The 25,238-nt window shown below is 41.6% G+C and overlaps 1 protein-coding gene across 2 annotated transcripts in view; it reads left to right on the top strand.

Annotated features, from left to right (window-relative positions):
* The window catches only part of itga9 (integrin, alpha 9), a 421,660-nt gene that overhangs the window by 72,280 nt on the left and 324,142 nt on the right, over nucleotides 1–25,238 (top strand). For both annotated transcript variants that reach the window (XM_052022797.1, XM_052022798.1), the window contains 3 exons: nucleotides 2,051–2,180; nucleotides 16,624–16,709; nucleotides 18,264–18,326. In XM_052022797.1, coding sequence (XP_051878757.1) covers nucleotides 2,051–2,180; nucleotides 16,624–16,709; nucleotides 18,264–18,326 — 279 coding nt within the window. The remainder of the gene's footprint in view (nucleotides 1–2,050; nucleotides 2,181–16,623; nucleotides 16,710–18,263; nucleotides 18,327–25,238) is intronic.

The raw sequence follows: 25,238 nt of genomic DNA, 5'->3' as shown, positions 1-25,238 counted from the left end.
AACCCTCGACCATCACCCTCTGCTTCCCAGCACTGAACTAATTATGAATCCAATCCACTATCTCCCCCTGGATCCCATGCGATTTAACCTTCCAGACTAGTCTTGTCAAAGGCCTTGCTAAAGTCCGTAAAGTCTTCTGCAACTTTCATACACGCGTTATGTATCAAATGACAGTTGTGTTTGTTTGTGTTTCCCTCATGTTTTAAGCTTTTGTTTCTCTCCTAGTACCACTTCCATTAGCTTGTCATCTGTTGCTTTATTATTATAATTAGAAGAATCTTGGAATTTTTTTTTAAGGAGGATGCTGCTGCTGCTGTTTGGCTGAGTTTAAAAGAAAATATTATTAATGCAGGAGTGCCATTTCAGACCCCACTGGAAGGGCAGAGGTATTTTCTGAGAGAAAAACTGTAAACCCTGAACACTTCAACATCTGCTTCCTGCTTAAGTTTACACTAGAAATCAATCCTTGTTATGGCACTCCTTACCTGCAGCAAAGTGATAATAAACAGGACCAGTCTAAAGCAGAAAGCCCACATGCTGCAATTGCTGACATGCTCTGATGCTTGTTAAAGATTTGGCACACAGCATAATAATTTATAAAAGTTTACAAAAGGTTTGTTGAAAGTAGCCAAAGGGCGGATGTAGTCATGGCTTTCCAAGCTGCTTCTTACATTTATCTCTTGTTTTCCTCTTATTTTCCCACTAAGTTTCTCAGTAAACTACATTTATTCTGCTGTGTACTCTAAACTTCTCCCAGTCAATCCCATGCCAGTTACCTTTCAAAGCATCTTTATGGTTGCCTGTCAGCTGGAGTTGAATCCACCGTAGTTAATTAGAACATAGTACAGTAGATTAGATATTAGATAGATATTTATTTATTAGTCACATGTACTTTGAAACACACAGTGAAATGCGTCTTTTTGCATTACTGAGAATGTGCTGGGGGCAGCCTGCATGTGTCACCGCTCTTCCGGCACCAACATAGCATGCCCACAGCTCCTAACCTGTGTTAGGAGACAGTGTGAATGTGGGAGGAAACCGGAGCACCTGGAGGAAACCCACACAGACACGGGGAGAATGTACAAACTCCTTACAGAGAGTGGTAGAATTGAACTCAGGTTGCTGGTGTTGAAATAACTAACCGCTGCCCTACTGTGCTGCCCAACACAGGAATAGGCCCTTCGGCCCATGATGTCGTGCTGAACTAATTAAGCTAATGAGACCTATCCCTCCATTCTTTCCACTTTCATATGCCTATCTAAGAGCCTCTTAAATGTCTCTATTGTATCTGCTTCCACCACCACCACCACTGGCAATGCATTCCTGGCACCCACCACTCTCTGTGTAAAAGAAAACGAGACACTTTCCGCCTCTCACCTTAAGTGCATGTCCTCTAGTATTAGACATTTCAACCCTGGGGAAAAGATACCGGCTGTCTACTCTGTCTATGCCTCTCATAATTTTAAAATTCTATCAGGTCTCCCCTCAGCCTCTGCTGCTCCAGAGGAAACAACCCAAGTTTGTCTAACCTCTCCTTATAGCACATAGCATGGTAGATTTTTTATTTCTCTTTGGATTTAAAGATGCGTATTAATGTGCGATGAAGTGTAAAGTTGGTGCCGTTTTATTATTTTATCTGAAAATGGATTTATCACAAAAAAAAGTTTTTTAGTCCTCCACCTGTATGTAACTGATTTAAGTTGCTGAAAGTGACATAAAAATACTCAGCCATTTAGAAGTTTCATTGGTCTACAGTGCTTGGATATTTAGTTAATTATGTATTTTTCACATGTAATATCTTATATCTGCACACCCAAATAACCGGAGTGGCAGCCAGTGAAAACTCTCAGCCTCAGTGTTCCATCAGGTGTTTGTAAGTGAGGCTGGATTTGAGCTAAATGTTTTTAAAAAAAATTATATGTGTTTCATTTATTTGTAATACAGTCATGATGGTTTGGCTAATTTCATAATGGGGAACCTCAGACCCCAGACTTCAATTTGTAATGATTAAGCATCAATACTGATATCATCACTTCACCTTATTTTGTAGGACCTTGTTGTAATGGGAGCACCTGGATCATACTACTGGACTGGCACAGTCAAGGTTTACAGTTTGAAAGATGGCAAATATTATCATTTTGAGGATTCAGTTATTGGGTCCAGCCACTACCGTTACTTGGGTAAGTAAAGGAAACCTTGCAACACCTGGTCTTACAGGAAAATAATATTCTTGACTCCTCTCATTTGATGAACGGTGTTTGTTTTATCCTGATACACGTAGAATGCAGGTGTAGAAGTGTGGCAAAGCAGTTTTGGCATTAGAATAACATTATAACATTAAATTGTGTGACATAGGCAGAATGATAACCAGGGAGAGCAGAGTGAGATTTAGAGAATATCATTCCACTTCCCTCCAGTGTCAGGTCTAGTGCTCATACTTGATTCTGGCTTTGTTTATGTGATAACTGCAGTGTTCACATGGAGAAAAAATATTACTGTTGTGCATTGGAGTGTTGAAGTCTGTACAATGCTGGAAGTTCTGGATGCAGACTGGAAAATGTTTAGTCGACTCTGAGATATTGATTCCTTAAGGACAAGGAATACTCTTGAGGATTACTTAAGGATAACTCTTTTGACATTTTGATTGAATTCTCTGTTATAGAGTTGTGGAGCACAGAAACGGGCCCTTTGGCCCAGCTCATCCATGATGACTGTAAAACCTGTCTTTGTTCTAATCTTATCTGCTTCTACCATTTCCTCTGGTTCCATGTAACTTGTGAAAAAAAATTGCCTCTCAGATCTTTAATGTTTCTCCCCTCTCACCTTAAATCTATGCTATCTAATTTTAGACTCCCCCATACTAGAAAAAAGATTTTGACTATCTAACCTATTTATCCCCCGATAATTTTGTAAACCCTATAAGGTCATCCTTCGGCCTCCTACGCTCCAGTGAGAATAAACCCAGCCCATCCAATCTCTCCTTGTATGTAAAATCCTCCTTACCATGTAACATCCTGGTGAATCTCTTCTGTGCTCTTTCTAATGCTTCCACATCCTTCCTGTAGTGTGGCAACAACAACACTATGCAACACCCTTAAGTGCGGCCTGATCAATTTGAACAGCTGCAATGCGACATTCCAACTCTTATTCTCAGTGCCTCGTCCTATGAACGCAGGCATGCCAGATGTCTTCTTCACTACCCTATCCACCTGCGTCACCATTTTCAGGAAGCTATGAACTTGCACCCCAAGGTGCCTCTGTACTTCAACACTCCTGAGGTCCCTGCCATTTACTGTATATATCCTGTTAGTGTTTGACATCTCAAAATACATTGCCTCTCACTTGTCTGGATTAAACTATATACACCACTGCTCCACCCAAATTTCCAACTGATCTATGTCCCTCTTAATTACTGTTAAGTACAGACATACCCCTAAAATCTGACATTTAATCTGAGTAGTATACTGAAGCATCCAACTAGTTTTCATTGTCCTGCTTGAACCAGTGGCCTCATGATGTAGAAGCAAGAATATCGCAAACTGAGCCAAATGAACATATAGGCTAACAATGTGTTGGAAGGACAATGCCAATGGACATGAAAATCATGATTTTGCTCACACTATGGTGTGGTATTGAGAATTTGCTTTATTTCTATTGTTTGAGGGTGGAGAGGGGTAAGAAAGATGTACATGGAAGTGTTAAATGCAATAATGATAATCAATGATACATGAAAGATGCAGAACCAATGGTAATTTGCGACTGAGGTTGAGGATGCTGAATCTCTTTTGAGAGACACTTTCCTGCTCTCTGGGTTTATGAAACATTGAAACATGGGAATTGAGAAGTATCCATGCAGTGCATTAATGGTTCAAGCTCAAGTGAGGCGGTACAGAGAGTCCTAGTTTTGAATATTGCATGTCATAATAATGCAGTTTAAGTTGGAGCAGTTGCATGGACAGGTTAGTGCAACTATTTTTAGATAAGTGATTGGGTTGTATTCCATAAGTATGGGGGAGGAATTGGATTGGACTAGGAGTTTGTGATCAAAATTTGGGGGGATTGAATAGAATAACTTCAGACCGCCAGAGAATATTTAGGGGTTGGTAGGATGATTGCAGACTTAATCATTTGATAGGATGCATATGGACCTGGTAAATACTGCAGGGGAGGTCTAGAAGGAACATATAGAGAAGAATGTAAGAAGTTGGGGCAGGAGTAGACCATCTGACCTTCAAGCCGACTCTGGCATTCGTCAAGTTCATGGCTGATCGCCTACTTCAATGCCATTTGCCAGCATTATCACCATATCACACAATTCTCTTATTAGCCAGAATTCTGTCAATGTCTGTCATGAATGAACACAAGGATTGAGCCTTCATAGCCACCCGAGATAGAGAATTCCTTTTGAGTGACAGCATTTTTCCGTATCTTAGTCCTAAACAGCTTTGTCCTTATTCTCAAACTGTGTGGACTCTTCAGTCAGAGGAAGCATTCTCCTTGCATCGAGTCTTTGCACTATAAGAATTTTGCAAATTTCAGTGGGATTTCTTACTTGGTCTAAAGTCCAGAGAATACAGTCTCAGTCTGCAAAGTCTCGCTTCATGCAGTGAACCCACCATCCCTGGAACTGATCCAGTGAATCTTTGTTGCACTCCCTCTAATTCATGTACATCCTTTCTTTCGTAAGAACACCAAATCTGCACACAATATTCCAGGTGTGGTTTCCAAAGTTGGATGTTGGCCTTTACTGACATGTACAAGGTACCTATGTCCCTTTGAACATCAACACTGCCCCAAATCTCATTAATTACCAAATATTCTCCTTTTCTGTTATGTTGCCCAAAGTAGATGACCGCACATTTTTCCTCTTTGTATTCCATCTACCATGTTCTTGCCCACTCACTCAGCATGCTTACATTTCCTGGAGCTTTTTTACATTTGCCTCATACTTCCAATCCTGCCTAGTTTAGTATCATCAGCAAACTTAGAAATATGACATTTTGTTCTTCAACCACATCATTGATACGGATTTTGAGAAGCTGGGGCCCCAGCATCAATCCCTGTTGTACCCCACATCCCAGCCAGCCTGGGAAGGATTTTTTATTCCCACTCTTGGCATTCTATGTGATAAACAGTGCTCACTGCATGGCAACACGTTACCCCTGATTCCATGTGCTGCAGCCTTGATAACTAACTTCCTGTGTGGGACCTCATCCAAAGCTTTCTGGAAATCCAAATGTTGAAAATCCCCTTCCTTTAAATTCCAGATCATCAGGTCCTTGAGATTTATCGGCCTTCAAGCATAGCAACTTCATTCATACTATATCTTTGACTAATACTTAGTTCCATCTGTTTCTCACTCTCATTGGTGTTGTTTGTGATATACAGTATATTAATGAGTTGGATGAAAATGTAGGTGGTCTGATTAGTAAGTTTGTAGATGACACAAAAATGGGTGGAGTTGTGATAGTGAGGGAGATCAAATAGAGGAAACTATGCAGTAAATGCAGGACCCTGAGGAGCACTAATGTACAGATAGACCTGGGGTGCAAATCCAGCTCCCTGAAAGTGACAACACAAGTGGATAGGATGGTAAAGAAGGCTTATGGTGTGCTTGCCTTCATTTGTCCAGGCATTCAGTATAATAGTCACAAAGTCATACTGCAGCTGTATAAAGCTTTATTTAGGCCACATTTGGAGTATTGTGTGCAGTTCTGGTTGCCACACTACAGGAAGGATGTGAAGGGTGCAGAGGAGGTTCACCAGGATGTTGCCTGGATTGCAGAGTATTAGCTATAAGGAGAGGTTGGACAAACTTAGATTGTTTTCTCTGGAGCATTGGAGGCTGAGGGACAATCTGATAGAAGTATATAAAAATTGAGGGGCATAGATAGGGTAGATAGTCCTAGGGTTGTAATGTTAAATACTAAAGGGCGTAGGTTTAAGGTGAGAGGGGAAAAGCTTAAAGAGGATTTGCAAGAGAAATGTTTCTTTACACAAAGGGTGTTAGGTTCCTGGGATGCGCTGCCAGGGAAGGTGGTGCTAGGCAGATACGATAGCAATGCCAGACACACAAACAGGCAGGAAATAGAGGGATACAGACCTAGTGCAGGCAGATGGGATTAGTTAGATTGCCATCGTGGTCTATGTACTTACCCTTGTTTCTCTAAGATATCTGACAGGTTTGTGTTTCTTCTTCCATGAAAGCAGATGCAAAGTAATTGTTTAATTCCTTTGTAATTTTCTTATTTCCTATTATAAATTCTCCTGTCTCGGTCTGTAACAGGCCCATATTTGCTCTCATTTATTACAGTCATAGAGCCATACAGCACAGAAACAGGCCCTTTGGTCCATCACGCCCTATCTATATTAATCCCATTTATCAGCACTTGGGGTCTGTAGCCTTGCTAATTCATGTGTTTGTCTAGATGCTTCTTCAGTGTTGTGAGAGTACCTGCCTCTACCCCCCACTCAGGCAGTTTATAACCACACTTTCAATCACACTTTTGTTCTGATCACCAAGCTATAGGAAGGATGTGATGGCGCTGGAGAGGATGCAGAGAAGATTCACCAAGATGTTGCTGGGGTGGAGTAGTTCAATTAGGAGAAGAGACTAAGTCAGTTCTGCCTGGAGCAGAGCAGGTTAAGAGGGGACAAGATTGAGGTATATAAAGTTATGAAGAGTATAGGTAGAATAGAATACAGGAAACTTCTCCCCATGTCAGAGGTAGATAAAATTAGAAGACCTAGGGTTAGGGTAAAAGGGAAAAGATTTAAAGGGGATACGAGGATGACCTTGTTTACCCAGAGTGTGGTGAGTATCTGGAATGCACTGCCTGAAAGAGTTGTTGAAGCTGGGTTGCTGACAGCATTTAAGAAATGCCTAGATGAGCACTTGAATAGTTTGGGCATAGGAGGCTATGGACAAATGCTGGGAAATGGGATTAATACAGAAGGGTGCCCCTTGGTCAGTGTGGACGAGTTGAGTCAAATGGTATGTTTCCATGCTGTATGATTCTATAGTTCACACTCTAGGTGAAAAAACTCTTCCTCAGATCTCCTCTGAACCTCTTAGCCCTTATCCAAAACCAGTGCCCTTCAGTTTTAGATAGCACCAAAATGGGGAAAACTTTCCTCCACTGCCCCTCATAATTTCATTTACCTCTATCAAGTACCTCCTAGGCCTCTTTTGCTCCAAGGAAATCAAACCCAGCCTTTCCTCTGCATCAAATCATATCCTTCCTATCGTGTGGAGACCTGAAGTGTACACAACACTCCACTTCTGTGATGTTTTATAAAGTTGTACTTCCTCCCTGCTTTTCTGGGCTCCAGCTAATGAAGGTAAGCACCTGCTGTGCCACTTTCACTACTGTATCTCTCTGTTCTGCCAACTTCAGGGATCTTTGGACTTCTACACTGAGGTCCCTCTGTTCCTCAATACTCTGCAGAGCCCTACCATTCATTATGTCCTACTCTTATAAGTCTTCCCAAAGTGCATCACCTTGCACTTATCAGGATTAAATTCTGTCTGCTTTTGCTCTGCACATCTTACCAAATGATCAATATCATTCTGTAGTTTATGACTATCCTCAACATTATTGATTTCTGTGTCATCTGCAAACTTACGAATCATATCTCCTATGTTCATAACTAAATTGTTATAAACTCATAACCTCAAACAAGTATGACGTTCATGCTGGGATTAATTTCACTTTTTCACCTTCAAATCTCTGTGTTCTGAGTACCACAGTTGTACTTACAGGTCCTCATATTTCACTGAATCTTGTACCTTAAATTACTTTTATCTTGTATCAAAGTTAGCTGTCATAAAAAGACAAGACTTGTGCATGGAATGTACATGCATACTGTATGATATTTGTGGAGTATCGTTGTGATGCCAGTAATTAGAACCCTAACAGTACCAAGATCCTGTAGAAGGTTTTTTCATCATTTGAATATTTTGGTGCCAAAAATTAATAGAATACAATTGAATTAAATTATATCCTGTGTCCTTCAGCATTAAAGCAGCATCCTTTTGAGACCAGGCTTAATGACCTGAACTGTTAATGATGGTCCCATAGTAGAATATATATATGTACTCAAGTAATATCACACATGGATTATTGGCCCTGGAACAGGGAACGTGACATCAAAGAGAAATAGAATTCTCGTCCAGTGTCAAGTTGGTATCTTAGTGTCGACCTCGGACAAACAACTGCAGTTTAATGCAAACTGAATTTCCGTTCCAAGTTGTGTACATGTTAGAATAGAACAGAAAAGTACAGCAGCAAAATAGACCCTTCAACCCACCAAGTCTGCACCAACCATGATGCCAATCTAAACTACTCCCATCTGTCTGCATATGGTCCATATCCCTCCATTCCCTGCCAGATCATGTGTCTGTCTAAATGCCTCTTAAATGGTACTATTGTATCTGCTTCTACAACCTCCCCAGCAGATTTCAGGCAGCTACCACTCTGTGTACTGTTGTGCTAAGCCAACTCATGAAGTTGGATATACTTAAGATAATTTTTCACACCAGGTACTGCAAATTTTGCTTTTGAAATTGAAAACCATGTTCACTTCCATCTGAAACCTCAGAAGAATCAGACTTATTATCACTGACACATGACGTGAGATTTGTTGTTTTACGGCAGCAGTAGATAAGATCTCTTTATCAGTCACATGCACATCAAAACACACAGTGAAATGCATCCCCCGCACTAACAACTAAATTGTCATGCATAAACAATATTCCCAGTGGGAGCAAGTGGCTGTTGATCTGAGGGAAGGTAATCCTGATTATGCCATTTCTTGTACTAAGGGTCCCAGCATTAATTCCTGTGGTACACCACTGGTCATAGGCTTCCATTCACAAAAAATTAACCCTCCACCATACCTTCTGCCTTCTATTATTGAGACAATTTTGGATACAATTTTCCAACATTTTGAACATCTTGTCAAAGAGTTTAGTGAAGTCCATGAAGGCAATATCAACCACTGCCCTTTTCAATAAATGTCAATATTTCCTCCAAAAATTCCATCAAATTGATCAGACAGGATCTGTCCCTAACAAAACCATGTTGACTTTCTTCATTCCTGCTTTTCCAAGTTCAGATTAATCTTGGCCCTCAGAATTTGTTTCCAATAACTTCCCTACCATGGAATTAGAACCATAGAACAATACAGCACAATACAGGCCCTTCGGCCCACCATGTTGTGCCAACCTTTAAACCTCGCTTAAGACTATCTAACCCCTTCCTCCCACATATCCCCCTATTTTAAATTCCTCCATATGCTTACCTAACAACCTCTTGAACTTGACCAATGTATCAGCCTCCACCACCACCCCAGGCAGCGCATTCCATGCACCAACCACTCTCTGGGTGAAAAACCTCCCTCTGATATCGCCCTTGAACCTCCCACCCATTACTTTAAAGCCATGCCCTCTTGTATTGAGCATTGGTGCCCTGGGAAAGAGGCACTGGTTGTCTATCTATTCCTCTTGATATTTTGTATACCTCTATCATGTCTCCCCTCATCCTCCTTCTCTCCAAAGAGTAAAGCCCTAGCTCCCTTAGTCTCCCTTCATAATCCATACTCTCAAAACCAGGCAGAATCCTGGTAAATCTCCTCTGCACCCTTTCCAATGCTTCCACATCCTTCCTATAATGAGGCGACCAGAACTGGACACAGTACTCTAAGTGTGGTCTAACCAGAGTTTTGTAGAGCTGCATCATTACCTCGCATTTATTAAACTCGATCCCCCAACTTATGAAAGCTAACATCCCATAAGCTTTCTTAACTACCCTATCCACCTGCGAGGCAACTTTCAGTGATCTCTGGATATGAACCCCCAGATCCCTCTGCTCCTCCACACTACGCAGAATCCTGCCATTAACCTTGTACTCCGCCTTGGAGTTTGTCCTTCCAAAGTCCTTCACACTTCTCCGGATTGAACTCCATCTGCCACTTCTCAGCCCAGCTCTGCATCCTATCAATATCCCTCTGCAATCTCCTACAGTCCTCCACACTATCCACAACACCTCCGACCTTTGTGTCATCTGCAAACTTGCTAATCCACCCTCCTACCCCCTCATCCAAGCCATTAATAAATATCATGAAAAGTAGAGGTCCCAGAACCAACCCTTGTGGGACACCACAAGTCACAGCCCTCCAATCTGAAAGCACCCCCTCCACCACAACCCTCTGCTTTCTACAGGCAAGCCAATTCTGAATCTACTCGCCCAAGCTTCCCTGGATCCCATGCCCTCTGACCTTCTGAAGAAGCCTACCCTGTGGAACTTTGTCATACGCCTTACTAAAATCCATGTAGACCACATCTACTGCACTACCCTCATCAATCTTCCTGGTCACCTCCTCAAAGAATCCTATCAGGCTTGTGAGACATGATCTTCCCTTCACAAATCCATGCTGGCTGTCCCTAATCAGTCCATGATTCTCTAAATGCTCATAGATCCTATCTCTAAGAATCCTTTCCAACAGCCTGCCCACCACAGATGTAAGGCTCACTGGTCTGTAATTACCTGGACTATCCCTACTACCTTTTTTGAATAAGGAGACAACATTTGCCACCCTCCAGTCATCCGGTACCATTCCTGTGGACAACGAAGACTCAAAGATCCTAACCAACGGTTCAGCAATCTCCTCCCTCACCTCGCGGAGAAGCCTGGGGAATATTCCATCAGGCCCCGGGGACTTATCTGTCATAATATTTTCTAACAGCTCCAGCACATCCTCTCTCTTGATATCTACATGCTCTAGAACATTCACCTTACCAATACTGTCCTCTGCGTCATCAAGGCCCCTCTCCTTGGTGAATACTGAAGAGAAGTAGTCATTGAGAACCTCACCCACTTCCACAGCTTCCAGGCACATCTTCCCACCTTTGTCTCTAATCGGTCCTACCTTTACTCCTGTCATCCTTCTGCTCTTCATGTAAGTGAAAAAAGCCTTGGGATTCTCCTTAACCCTACTTGCCAAGGTCTTTTCATGTCCCCTTCTTGCTCTCCTCAGCCCCTTCTTAAATTCCTTCCTTGCTACCCTATATTCTTCATGAGCCCTATCTGATCCTTGCTGCCTACACCTTATGTATGCTGCCTTCTTCCTGCTAACTAGTTGTTCCACCTCTTGTCATCCATGGTTCCTTCACCCTGCCATTCTTTCCCTGCCTCACCGGGACAAATTTATCCCTAACATCCTGCAAGAGATCCAGGAACAACGACCACATCTCTATAGTACATTTCCTTTTGAAAGTGTCATCCCAATTTACACTAGCCTTATAGCCTCATAATTTGCCTTCCCCAATTAAATATCTTCCTGTCCTCTTTGCTCCTTTCCTTGTCCATGACAATGCTAAAGGTTAGGGAGTGATGGTCACTGTCCCCCAAATGCTCACCCACCGAGAGATCTGTCACCTGACCTGGTTCATTACCTAATACTAGATCTAATATGGCATTCCCTCTCGTCGGCCTGTCAACATACTGTGACAGTAATCCGTCCTGCACACACTTAACAAACTCCGCCCCATCTACACCTTTGGCACTAAGCAGGTGCCAATCAATATTTGGGAAGTTGAAGTCTCCCATGATAACAACCCTGTTATTCTTGCACCTTTCCAAAATCTGCCTCCCAATCTGCTCCTTGTCCCGATTTTGAGTTTCCACTTCTGTCTGCTGCAAAGTAACACAGTGCCACAAGGTTGATTCGATAAAGCGCGCGTATTAGCAGTATACTGTGGGAGAATTCTCCTCAAACTCTCGTGCAGAGTCTTTATCGGAGCTCTCCGCAGTCCAAAGCAGCAGACAGTGATTTATACAGATATTGTCACACACACTTAATGAATTCAGCTCCATGAGTTTCGTTCAGACCTCAGAGAACCAAAAGCAGACATCGCACCTATTGTCCAACATAATTGAGTTATAATCAGGAGATTCAAAGACAGGTCTCACCCTCATTGTTTAAAACAAGCTTCCTCCAGTCTGTTTATTACACCCACCACCCTTATCGTCTAGTATATTGGCCTGCCGCCAAGGTCGTGGACACATCAATTAACACCTTATCCATTGAGTAAGCAGCTTGCGTGCTCTTGCTTGCGAGGTATTTTTTCTATCAGCTATAGGTATGGTTACAGTTTTTAACCCTTTACTTCCTCATCCTCAGTATCCCTGCTGCTACCAGGGGGCCTATAGAATACTCCTGGGGGCCCATAGAATACTAACTAATAGAATTAGTTGTACCTGAACCAAAACTGGTCCAGTATCCTTGCTGGAAAATTTGTTTCTGTCATTGGGGAGGTTTTAAACTAATTTGGCAGCAGATAAGACACAGATGTACAGTGGGGGGTGGGGGGGGGGGCAAGGTTCAGTCAAATATGGAAGAAAAACTAGGTCAGTCCAATAGGCAGAGAGACATGGGTATGATAAGGCATGTGGGAGAATTGGAAGGCTAAATTGCGTCTATTTTAATGCAAGGAATTTGAGTGGTAAAGCAGATGAACTTAGAGTGTTGATCACACATGGGAATATGATATTGTTGCAATCGTTGAGATGTGGTTGGAAGAAGGGCAGGACTGGCAACTCAGCATTCTGGGTTATTAGAAGTTTTAGGTATGAAAGGGGGTGGGAGTATGTAAAAGAGACCATCACTGCAGTAATGAGGAAGGATGTCTTAAAGGGATCTTCAAATCAGGCCATATGGGTAGAGCTTAGAAATTGAAAAAATATCAATCACTTTGCTTGAAGTTTACTACAGGCCTGCCAACAGTCAATGGGAGATAGAGGAGCAGATATTTTGGCATCACAGAGAGGTGAAAGAAGAATAGGTTGTAGTAGGAGGGAATTTCAACTTCCCCAATATTAACTGGGATTGCCTCATTGTGAAAGGATTAGACGGGGTAAAATTTATAAAGAGCAAACAGAGTTCTTTTGTTCCAGAGCATAGGTAGTCCTACTAGGGATGGGGCAGTGCGAGACGTAATCCTAGAGAATGAAGCTGGGCAAGTAGATGAAGTGTCAGTGTGTGACAACTTTGGTGATAGTGACCATAGCTCAGTATGCTTGAAAGTAGTTAAGGAAAGTGATAAGGATAGTCCATAGATCTTGAGTTAGGGGAAGGCCAATTTCAATTTCATGAGATGAGACCAGGCAAATGTAAATTGGGAACAGCTACTTGCAGATAAATCTACATTCGAGAAGTGGGAGTCTTTTAAAAGTGAAGTAGTAGAGTTCAAGGTCGACGTGTTCCTATAACAGTGAAGGGTAAGGATGTCAAGTCCGGGGAACCCTGGGTGTCAGAGGATATTCAGGATTTGATAAAAAGCATACAGTAGATATAGAGCACTAAAAATGGGAGAGGCTCTTCAGAAGTATAGAGAATATGTAGAGAGTGGAGCGGGGATGCTTAAAACATAAATTAGGAGGGCAGTGAATGGCCATGAAATATCAATAGCAGGTAAGATTAAGGAAAATCCCAAGGCATTTTATAATTGTAGAAAGAACAAGAAGATAACCAAGGATGGAGTGAGGCCCATTAGGGACCAAGGGTACAATCTGTGTGTGGTGTCAGAGGACATGGGTGAGGTTTTAAGTGCATACTTTTCAACTGTATTCACTAAGGAGAAAAACATTATAATTGGAGATTTCAGCTAGGATTGTGAAATTCTACAGCCTAGTATCATTAAAGAGGAGGAGGTATTAGATGTCTTACCAGGCATAAAGGTGGTTAATTCCCTTGGGTCCAAGGAGATACATCCCAGGCTGCTATGGACATGCAAGGCAGGAGATTGCTGGCTTCCTGATGGAGCTATTTGAATTGTTCTGGCCACGGGTGAGGTGGCAGATGACTGGAAGAGAGCAAATGTGGTACCCTTATTCAAGAAGGTGAACAGTGATAAACCATGTAATTAGAGGCCTATGAGGCAGTGGTAGGGAAATTATTGGAAAAAGTCCTGAGGGAGAGGATTAATCTACACTTGGAAAGGCAGGGATCGATCAGGGATAGTCAACATGAATTTGTGGGTGGGAGATACTGTCTGAATAATTTAATTGAGTTACTTGAAGTGGTAACTAAATATGAGGGCAAAATGTTAGAGCTCATGGGATACAAGGCAAGTTGTTAAATCAGATCCAAAACTGGTTTGGTAATGGGAGAAAGAGGATCATGGTGGAAGATTGAATTTTGTGATTGGGTGCCTGTGACTAGTGGTGTTTCACTTGGATCGGTGTTGGGACTCTTACTATTTGTAAATGTAGGAGATATGATTAGTAAGTTTACAGATAACATGAAAATTGATTGTGTTGTTGATAGTGAGGATAGTCTTAGGGGTATAAAATGATATTGATCAGCTCATAAATTGGACAGGACAATGGCAGTTGGAATTGAATCCCAATAAGTGAGTGGTGATGCATTTTGGGATGTCCATTAAGGGTAGGAATGGTATGGATGGTAGGGCCTAGGGAGTATTGGGGGACCAAGGGACTTTAATGTACAAGCCCAAAGATCTCCGATTGTGTCAGCATGGGTCGATAAGGTGGTGAAGGCAAATGGGTCACTTATCTTCTTTAGCAAGGGTAAAGAGTATAAAACTTGGGTGGTCTTGATATAACTTAAAATATTGATTAGGCCACAGTGAAAATACCATGCACAATTCTGGTTGCTGCATAATTGGAATTGGTTTATTACTGTCACTTGTACCGAGGTACATTGGAAAAACTTGCCTTGCATACTGTTCATACAGATCAATTCATTACACAGTGCATTGAGGTAAAACAATACAGAATGCAGAGTAAAGTGTCACAGCTACAGAGAAAGTGCAGTGCTGGTAGACAATAAGGTGCAAGGTCATAACGAAGTGGATTGTGAGGTCAAGAGTCCATCTTGTCATACTGGGGAACTGTTCAACAGTCTCATAACAGCAGGATAGAAGTTGTTCTTGAGCCTGGTGGTACATGGGAAAAATGTGATTGCATTGGAGAGGGTGCAGAGGAGATTCACCAGGATGTTTCCTGGGTTGGAATGTTCAGTTATGAAGAGAGATCGGAAAGGCTGTTTTTTTTTCTTGCAGTGATGAAGGCTGAGTGGGGACTGGATAGGGGCATAGTTGGGGTGGATGGTAAAATCGGTTCCCCATGGCAGAGGGGTAAAAATCCCAATCATGAGGGACAAGGTATTAGAAAAATTCAAAGGACTAAAGGTGGATAAGTCACCAAGACCCAATGGCCTGCACCCGAGGGTCTTGCAGGAAGTGGCTGAAGAGATGTTGGATCCATTGGTCGAAGTATTTCAAAACTCACTGAATTTAGGAAGGGCACCAGTGGATTAGAAAACTTCAAATATGACTCCCTTGTTCAGGGAAGACTAAAGGTGAGAAACTACAGGTGGATTAGTTTAACATGTACTGTTGGCAAAATGCTAAAGTCAATAATCAAAGAACAAATTGCCAATCATTTAGGAAAGTTTAATCTAATCATACCAAATCAACACGGTTTCATGAAAGGCAAATCATGTTTGACAAATTTGCTGGAAGTTCTTTGAGGATATAACAAGCAGAGTAGGAAGAGGGGAACCTGTAAATGTGATGTATTTGGATTTCCAAAAGGCATTTGATAAGGTACCACATAAGAGACTGGCACACAAGTTAAGAAGTCATGTTATTGGAGGAAATGTGTTAGCATGGATTAAAGATTGATTATCACATAGAAAACAGAGTTGGAATAAATGAGTCATTTTCAGGTTGGAAGGATGTGGCTAGTGGAGGGATCAGTTCTTGGCCTTCAGTTATTTCCGATTTATAGTAATGACCTGGAAGAGGGGCAGAATATAATGTATCCAAGTTTGCCAATGACATGAAAATAAGTGGAAGGGCATGTTGCGATGAGGATGTTGTGAATCTGCAAGAGATACAGATTGAGTGATTGGGTGAAAACTTGGCAAATGGAGTTTAAAGTGGAGTCATACACTTCGGTAAGAGGAATCAGAAAGTGGGTTATTATTAAATGGAAAGAGATTGCCGATGAGTGAAGTACAGACAGGTCTAGGTATTCTTGTGCATGAATCACAAAATGTCCGCAGGCAGGTGCAGCAGGTAGTTAGGAAGGCAAGTGATGTATTGGAGTTTAGAAAGAGGGCAGTTTTGTTACATTTGTACAGGGTGTTAGTGAAAGCTGAAATAATATAACAGTATTGGAGGCCTGAGGTTGATCAGCCACAGTCATTATTGAATGGCAGGGCAGGCTTGAGGGGTTAGGTGGCTTACTACTGCTGGTATTTTCTGAAGTTCTTGTGTCAGTCATAAAGTCATAGAAATAGGGCCTTCAGCTCTCCATGTCCATGTTGACCCTTTTGCTCATCTTCTCCAATCCCATTTGCTTGAATTAGGTCCATATCCTTTTATACCTTGCCTCTTCAAATGTCTGTTTAAATGCATTTTAAAGAGTTGTTTTAATCCCATTTCTTCTTCACGGCGAAGTTTTTGCAATGCATTTCCTTAGAGTTGCTATTCACTCTGACAAATAAAGTGGTATGGAGGTCTCTGAACCAACAGGCATTGTAGTTTGAACCAGCTGGACTGCATATTCCTCATGCTGTTCTTTTTTCATCTAGGATATGCAGTGGCTACAGGCCACTTCACACAACCCAGTTCTTTGGAGATCGTAGGAGGAGCCCCACAAGATGGAGGTATTGGAAAGGTACAGGTCCAAGGAATTGTAACCTATTTGGTAGTCTGCTTTTACCATGTCGTCACAGATGCCTGCATGATATACTATATTAAGATGCATTTCCAGATTCATTAATCTTTTTCAAAAGCAGCTAGGAAGTTGTGTAATATGGGAAGCAATTTGTCAGTGTTTATCTGCATAATTTTGTTTGTAGTGTTGAGAGTTTTACTGGAACTAATAGTCTTGGAACATCTGGACCTAATTCTTGAAGAGCTGCCACAAATAGAAAGCTTTCTAGTTGTGCTTAATTAATGTATATTTTTACTGGTGTATGGTTCAGGTCAAAGGAGACTATAAAGCTTTTGCTTTTGCATTGGCCCTGATTAAGCTAGCTATAAAATAAAACCGAACTGAGCTGGAGATTGATAATGTGATTTGTTAGTACACTTTTTATTTAGAAGATAGACCTCATTGTGCTACCCCTTTTGGGATGATTATGAAATTAGTTTACTGTGTACATTTGGAACAAATGCATCAATCTTGCGATCAGATAGAAAGAGGCTAATAATAATTGAGAAAGAGCTATTCAGACTAATCCCACATTCCAGCATTAGATCCATGCCCCTGTATGTCACAGCTCTTCAAGTGCACATTTAAATATTTTTAAATGTGGTGAAGGTTTCTCCATCTACCTTTTCATGCAGTAATTTCTAGATCCCTGCCTCTTTCTGGGTAAAACTATTTTTCTTTGCTCCCCTTTAATCCTTCTACTATGAATTTATGCCACTTAAGGGAAAGAAGTCTTTCCTACTTACTCTATCTAGGTCCCTGACAATTTTATATTCTTCATTTAACTCTGCCGTCAGACATATGGTACAAGGAAAATGGCCCTAGTTTATCCGATCTTTCCCCCGTAGCCACAATTTTCCAGTTCTGGGAATGTTCTTAATTGCTGATGGAATTGAGGAGAAATGTTTCATCATGTGCTTGAGTTTCACCCACCATAAATGCATGCTGAGAAAATATGTCTGTTCACTAACCTTTATGTTCCATTCATTAAGATTTATTTCAAGAAAACTTGGATGGCTGAAGTTTTGCCATTTGCTTGATTAAAACAGATATGCTGAACATGCCCAATAGATCAGATATGTATTGACATCTTGGGGCAGTGATCTTTTGCCAGAATACTATCCTGAAAAGTTACGTCTCCTTTCACCACCGACACTGCCTGACCTGAATATCCCCTGCAATATCTGTTTTTATCCCATTATACAAGATTGCTAAACTAATTTTTCTGTATGACTCCTGTGGTCAAGAATTTACATGATTAGTGTTGTGGGTGGATAATTTATCCCTACGTTAAAGTCATAGTTGACACCGATCTACAGTATATTTCTGAGAAGTGACTAAGGTATATTTTGTCAAAAGTTATATTGAATTCTGCCATGAAATACACACATTTATGAAAAATTATGATTTGACACTTCATAATGCAGTGGTCTATCTCTTGGCCCAGTAGTGTTTATATTATCACCAGTCTGGTTAATGTTAGTGTAATCTAATGCATTATCATTTCTTTTTTAGGTTTACATATTTAAGATTGACATAGATAAACTCTCAGCAATTTCCACTATTCCAGGAAAAGAGGTCAGTTTTGTAGATAGTTGATTTTTCTTGTATCTGTTTCATTTCCCCCTCAACATTAATGTAGAGAAGGCACTCGACTGTTTTGTCATTGACGCTTGCTGGATTCTCCTCCTGGATGTGCTAGTGTACTGGGCGTGAAGACTTGGTTAGCAGTCTGGGATCATGACATCTACTTCCTGGGTTGGTCCACCAGTCCACCTTAGTGATGATAGTGATTAGTGCCTCCTGCTGGTTCTCATAAAGACAACAAAAAGAAGATCAGATTTTGCTGGAATTGTGCAAATTTGCTCTAACTTTCCATTGAAGCAGGTTAAAAGAAAGAAAGACTTGTCCTTTTATAGAAGTTTACATGTTGTTGGAACATCCCAATACACAATGCTGGCCTGGTCCTTGAACTTGTTCTGTCATCCAAAAGTATTAATGCTGATTTTTATCTTAATTCCATTTACCTGTCTTGATTTAATATTCCCTAATGCCTGAACCGAACAAAAATCCACCGACCCGTTTCAGATTTCTGTTGTGTGTGTGTGAAGACATGTTGCTGACAAAACATCTGAATGTCTTAGCTCTAATTTAAGGTTACCCCTCTTGTTCTGGATTCTGTAACCAGAGGAAATGCTTTTCCTTATCGACATCTTAATCATCAATTAGATCATCCTTTCATCTTCCATTCTCAAGGGGGTGAAAAGCTACCCTCCAAATTTAACCCTTTCAGCCCAGTTAGAAGTCTTAATGATTATAAAATTGTGAATTAGACCAGCAGCCATCAGCATGAGTAGCTTGTGGGCAATAAAACCAACATTGTGAAGATGGCAGCAGCAGAAATATGTAATTGTAGTTCCCTGCAATGCTGAAGCTGACTTAACTCTCCAGTTAAGACTTGTGCAAATTGAGCACAGGTGCAGTTTGAAGTGTGTAAATTCATTCATCACAGTGCTACCAATAAAGCAGCTAGAAATTGAGAGATGTGAAAAAACTATTGGATGACAAATTCTTCCCTGTATCTTGTCTAGAAGTCTGATGGAGATTGTGAGTGAGTTTATTAATCTTTCCATCATTGTGCATACTTAACTTTGGTATGGAGCTGGGAATTTCAAAGGTGGTCGAAGTTTGAACATAATTCCAAAGGATAGAATTTAAATAAATTGCATATCTTAGTCTTTAACTTGCACAGAAGAATACATGGAACATTTATGTTCGAATACATGTGTGCACTAGTTTACTTAACAGGAATTTAATTATTGCTTGCAATTGTCATTAAGTTTTTACAAATTTTCATTCTGGAACTGCATATTGTCTCCACCATATAATGGTTGGTTGTTTATATAGTCATAGAATTATACACCACGGAAACAGGCCCTTCAGCCCAACTCGTCCATGTCAGCCAAGTTGCCTACCTGAGCTAGTCCCATTTGCCTGTGCTTGGTCCATATCCCTCTAAATCTTTCCAATCCATGTAAATATTTAAATGTCTTTTAAACATTGAAATTGTACCTGCCTCTATCACTTCCTCTGGTAGCTTGTTCCACATACCCACCACCCTTTTTGTGAACAAATTGCCCCTCAGGTCTTGTTTAAATTTTTTCCCTCTCACCTTAAATCTCTGCCCTCTAGGTTTAGACTCCCCAACCTTGGGAAAAAGACTGTGACCGCTCACCTTATCTATGCCCCTCGTGATTTTGCATACCTCTATAAGGTCACTCCTTAGCCTCTTACGCTCCAGGGGAAAAGGCCTCAGCTTATCCAGTCTCTCCTTATAACTCACGTACTCCAGTTCTGGTAACATCCTTGTGAATCTATTCTGCATCCTCTCTAGCTTAATGACAGCCTTCCTATAGCTAGATGATTGGAACTGCACACAATACTACAAGTGTGGTCTCATCAACATCTTGTACCATTGTAACATGATGTACCAACTATTGTACTCAGTGCCCTGACCGATGAAGGCAAGTGTGCCAAACGCCTTCTTCACCACCCTGTCTACTTGTGTCTCTACTTTTAGGGAATTAAGTTCTTGTACCTTGAGTCTCTGTTCTACAAAACTCTCCAGGGCCCTGCCATTTACTTTGTAAGTTCCGCCCTGTTTTAACTTCCCAAAGTGCATCACTTGGCACTTGTCTGAATTAAATTCCATCTGCCATTTCTTTGCACACTTCCCCAGTTGACCTAGATCCTGTTATAATCTTAGATAACCACCTTCACTGTCTACTGTACAAAACATTTTGGTGTCAACTGCAAACTACATGTCAGCATCCATTATGATGCAAAAATATAAATATTGACCTGGAAATTCAATGGAACCAAATTTTGGAAGTGCAATAGTGACAAGGCAACCATGGCTGACAACAGAAGTCAGAAACAGCATACAAGCAAAAGAGAGGGCATACAATATTGCAAAAATTAGTGGGAAGCTGGAGGATTGGGGAGCTTTTAAAAACCAACAGAAGGCAGCTTAAAAAAAACAATGAGGGGAGAAAAGATGAAATATGAAGGTAAGCTAGCCAGTAATATCAAAGAGGATACCAAAAGTTTTTTCATACATATAAAGAGTAAAAGAGAGGCAAGAGTGGACATCGGACCGCTACAAAATTATACTGGAGTAGTAGTAATGGGGAACAAAGAAATGGTGGACAAATTGAGTAAGTATTTTGTATCAGTATTCACTGTGGAAGACACCAGCAACGTGCTAGAAATTCGAGAGAGCCAGGGGGCAGAAGTGAATGTAGTCGCTATTACTAAGGAGAAGGTGTTTGGGAAGCTGAAAAGTCTGAAGATAGATAAGTCACCTGGACTGGATGGACTACACTCTAGGGTTCTGAAAGAGGTAGCTAAAGAGATTGTGGAGGCATTAGCAGTGATCTTTCAAGAATCACTAGAGTTAGGAATGGTTCCAGAGATTTGGAAAATTGCAGATGTCACTCCGCTCTTTAAGAAGGGAGGGAGGCAAAAGACAGGAAATTATAGGCCGGTTAGCCCGACTTCAGTGGTTGGTAAGATGTTAGAGTCCATTATTAAGGATCAGGTTTCGGGATGCTTGGAAGCACACGATCAAATAGGCTGAAGTCAGCATGGTTTCCTTAAGGGGAGATCTTGTCTGACAAATCTGTTGGAATTCTTTAAGGAATTAACAGGCAGGATAGTCAAATGAGAGTCAGTGGATGTTGTTTACTTGGATTTTCAGAAGGTTTTTGACAAGGTGCCGCACATGAGGCTGATAAACAAGATAAGAGTCCATGGTATTACAGAATAGGTACTAGCGTGGATAGAAGATTGGCTGACTGGCAGGAGGCAAAGAGTGGGAATAAAGGGGGCCTTTTCTGGTTGGCTGCTGGTGACTAGTGGTGTCCCACAGGGCTTGGTGTTGTGTCCACTACTTTTCGTGTTATATATTGATGATCTGGATGATGGAATTGATGGCTTTGTGGCCAAGTTTGCAGATGATACAAAGATAGGTGGAGGAGCAGGTAGTGTTGAGGAAGCAGAAGGACTTGGACAGGTTGGGAGAATGGGCAAAGAAGTGGCAGATGGTAAACAGGGTAGGGTATGGTCATGCACTTAGGTAGAAGGATTAATGATGTAGACTATTTCCTAAATGGGGAGCGAATTCAGAAATCGGAGGTTCAAAGGGACTTGGGAGGCCTGGTGTAGGGTTCTCTAAAGGTTAACTTGCAGGTTGAGTCGGTAGTAAGGAAGGCAAATTCAAATGCAATGTCAGCATTCATTTTGAGAGGACGAGAATATAAAAGCAAGGATGTAATGCTGACGCTTTATAAGGCATCGGTCAGGCCACATTTGGAGCATTGTGAGCAGTTTTGGGCCCCATATCTAAGAAAGGATGTGCTGGCATTGGAGAGGACCTAGAGGAGGTTTACAAGAATGATCCCAGGAATGAAAGGGTTAACCTATGAGGAGCACTTGATGGCTCTGGGTTTGTACTTGCTGGAATTTAGAAGGATGGGGGGGGGGGGGTGGGGGGGTGTGTTTCTCATTGAAACCTACCAAATATTGAAATACCTGGGAAGAGTGGATGTGGAGAGGATGTTTCTGGTAGTGAGAGAGTCCAGGATAAAAGGAGGTCCCTTTTAGAATAGAGATGAGGAGGAACTTCTTTAGTAGAGGGTGGTGAATCTGTGGAATTAATTGCCACAGACGGCAGTGGAGGCCAAGTCATTGGGTATATTTAAAGTGAAGGTTGATAGGTTCTTGATTAGTAAAGGTGTCAAAGTTCACAGGGAGAAGACAGGAGGCCAATTCTGCCCCCATGTCTTATGGTCTTGCTGGCCTTTATAATAAGATGGTTTGAATTTAGCAACAAGGAAATAATATTACAATTATACAGGGTACTAGTGGGGTCACAGTTCTGGTCCCTTTAGTTAAGGAAAGATATACTGGCATTAGAGGCAGACTGAAAGAGATTCTTTAGGGTAATTCCTTGGATGAGAGGTTTGTCGTATAAGGAGTGGCTAAAGAAATTAGATCTGTGCTCTTTGGACTTTTGAAGAATGATGGTGATCCTTGGGGAGCATGATAGATGTCACAATGTTTCCACCAGTGGGAGAACCTCAAAAGAGGGGATATAGTCCCTATACACCTCAGTTCGGAATGTTTTTTATAACTATTTATAAAATGGGCGGCACGGTAGCGTGGCGGTTAGCACGACGTTATTACAGCGCCAGCGATCGTGGTTCGATTCCCGACGCTGTCTGTAAGGAGCTTGTACGTTCTCCTGTGTCTGCGTGGGTTTCCTCTGGGTGCTCCGGTTTCCTCCCACATTGCAAAGACGTACGGGTAGGTTAATTTGGGTTTAAAATGGGCGGCGCGGACTCATTGGGCCAGAAGGGCCTGTTACCACGCTGTAACTTTAAATTTATTTCTCACAAGGATGGTGAATCTCTGGAATTCTCTATCCCAGAAAATTGTGGAGGTTGGATCATTGCTGATACTTAAAGAAGTACATGAATGCTTGAATGACAAGGGAGTATGGGGCATCGGTACAGAATTTCTCTATTTCTAATTGTCATGACATTTATACTCTGGATATGTATGCCCATGGCAATAATCTTGAAACTTGAAGAGGAGATGAGGCTGGGGTGGATCAGCCATGATTGTATTGAATGACAGTGTAACCTTCAGGCCTATTCCTTCTTCTGTTTTCTTATGATCACATGAAAGGTGTTAGCTGAATGCAAGTCTTTAAATGAAGTCTTTGTGCCTGCAGAATTTACTTAATCTGCATGACATTAACGGTCCATCATTCCCTGGCCATGCAATTAGTCTGTGTCCATGAGGAGAAATGTCACATGGTCAATGCCACGTCTCTGGGAAACTTTCAGTTATTTATTCTTGGCCTCACCCCACCTCATGGAGGGCTGACTTCTTAGGCAGGGGTTATCCCATCCCTTCTTTGCATCTGATCCCTGTCCCTAATCTGGCAAGTACAGTCGAACATCTTTGTAATTACAGTCACTGGACCACCAGAACCTGATAGTGAGTGCTATCATGGTCCACAAGATTCTGGTGTCTGTACTACTAGTAGTTTGCCCTGTAGAAAGGGTTTGAGATTTGTCATCACCTGCTGTCTCCCACACAATCTTGCCATAATGAGGGCTTAGCCATTGGTTGAAAGGCTCCAGAAGCAGGATAGAGAGCATGTTGACAGATGAAATGAAAGAAGACCTTTGATGGATATGCCACCAGAGCACAGATCATAACTGAGGAATTCATTTGAGGACCCTTCTCCTCTGAGTCCACTCCCAGGTGGGGAGGTAATAAATGGACAGAGGCAACCATCTTAGCACCACGTGGTTTTGAGATTTAATGGCCAAGGTGTCATGGAGCAAGGGCAGTGTCTTCCTCTAAGTATTCACTTAAAAAGAAATTATAATTGCCTACAGTTACTACTTCTCCAAGCCATGACCAATGTTTACAATAGATCCTTGGGAGGATACCACCTACTACTCAAAGACACAACTGCTTGTGTGGCTATGGAACACTGTGGCTACTGCAGCAGTCAAAGTAAAAGGAAGACAAAAGGGAGACAGAATTATCAGCAGCACCAGGCCGCATGTAGATTCCACACCATATCTATAAAAATCATTAAGTGCATAAACTAGCTCTCATTAAGGCTTCTGAGAAAGACTCGTGAGGCTTGAGTATAAGGCGATGGCTTAGCACTCGTTTGATAGATCCCTCAGGGCGGATCTCAAATCACAAGACAGATTCAGCAGCTGTTTGGCCACACTAACAGCGATGTAATATTGGTTTAGCATTGACGGTGAGCAGCAGAATATAGAATTGTCTGGCCAGCCTGTCTCCTGGCAAAGATGTCACATATTGTGCTGCGTTGGGCAATTGACTAATTCTGAAAATCCTCTGTGGTGAAAGCTCACATAGTATGAAGCTCACAAAGACAGAAAACACTGGATTCCCTCTGGGATCATTGCACAGTGATGAGAGGTCCCATCTTTGTTATCAGGAAACCAGTCAATTTCTTCTGATAGAATGTGTCTCCTAGCTGAGGTCTACACCACAGACTGAAATAGCTCCTGGAAAGCTACTAGGAAGAAGGAAATTTGTGTTCTTTATCATGTGAGTGAGAGTCACCTCACTATCACAATAAACGGGAAGTCACAGAAAACCCAACCCCTGAATCTTGGAGACACAAGAGACCGCAGACTGGAATCTGGAGCAAACAGCAAACTGCTGGAGGAACTCAGCAGGTCAGACAGCATCTGCAGAGGCAAAGGGTCCTAAACCAGGGTCTCGATTTGAAATGTCAACCATCCCTATGTCTCCTTTGTCTGCTTGACCTGTTGAGTTCCTCCAGCAGATTGTTTTTTTTGCTGTGAATTTTGGAGTCAGACTTGCACAGATAAAGGACGTCATCATTAACTAATATTAATAAAGGCAAGC

This window comes from Pristis pectinata, chromosome 9 (assembly GCF_009764475.1).
Source record: "Pristis pectinata isolate sPriPec2 chromosome 9, sPriPec2.1.pri, whole genome shotgun sequence".
NCBI classification, from domain to species: Eukaryota; Metazoa; Chordata; class Chondrichthyes; order Rhinopristiformes; family Pristidae; genus Pristis; species Pristis pectinata.
This window is presented reverse-complemented; position numbering and strand designations above follow the sequence as displayed.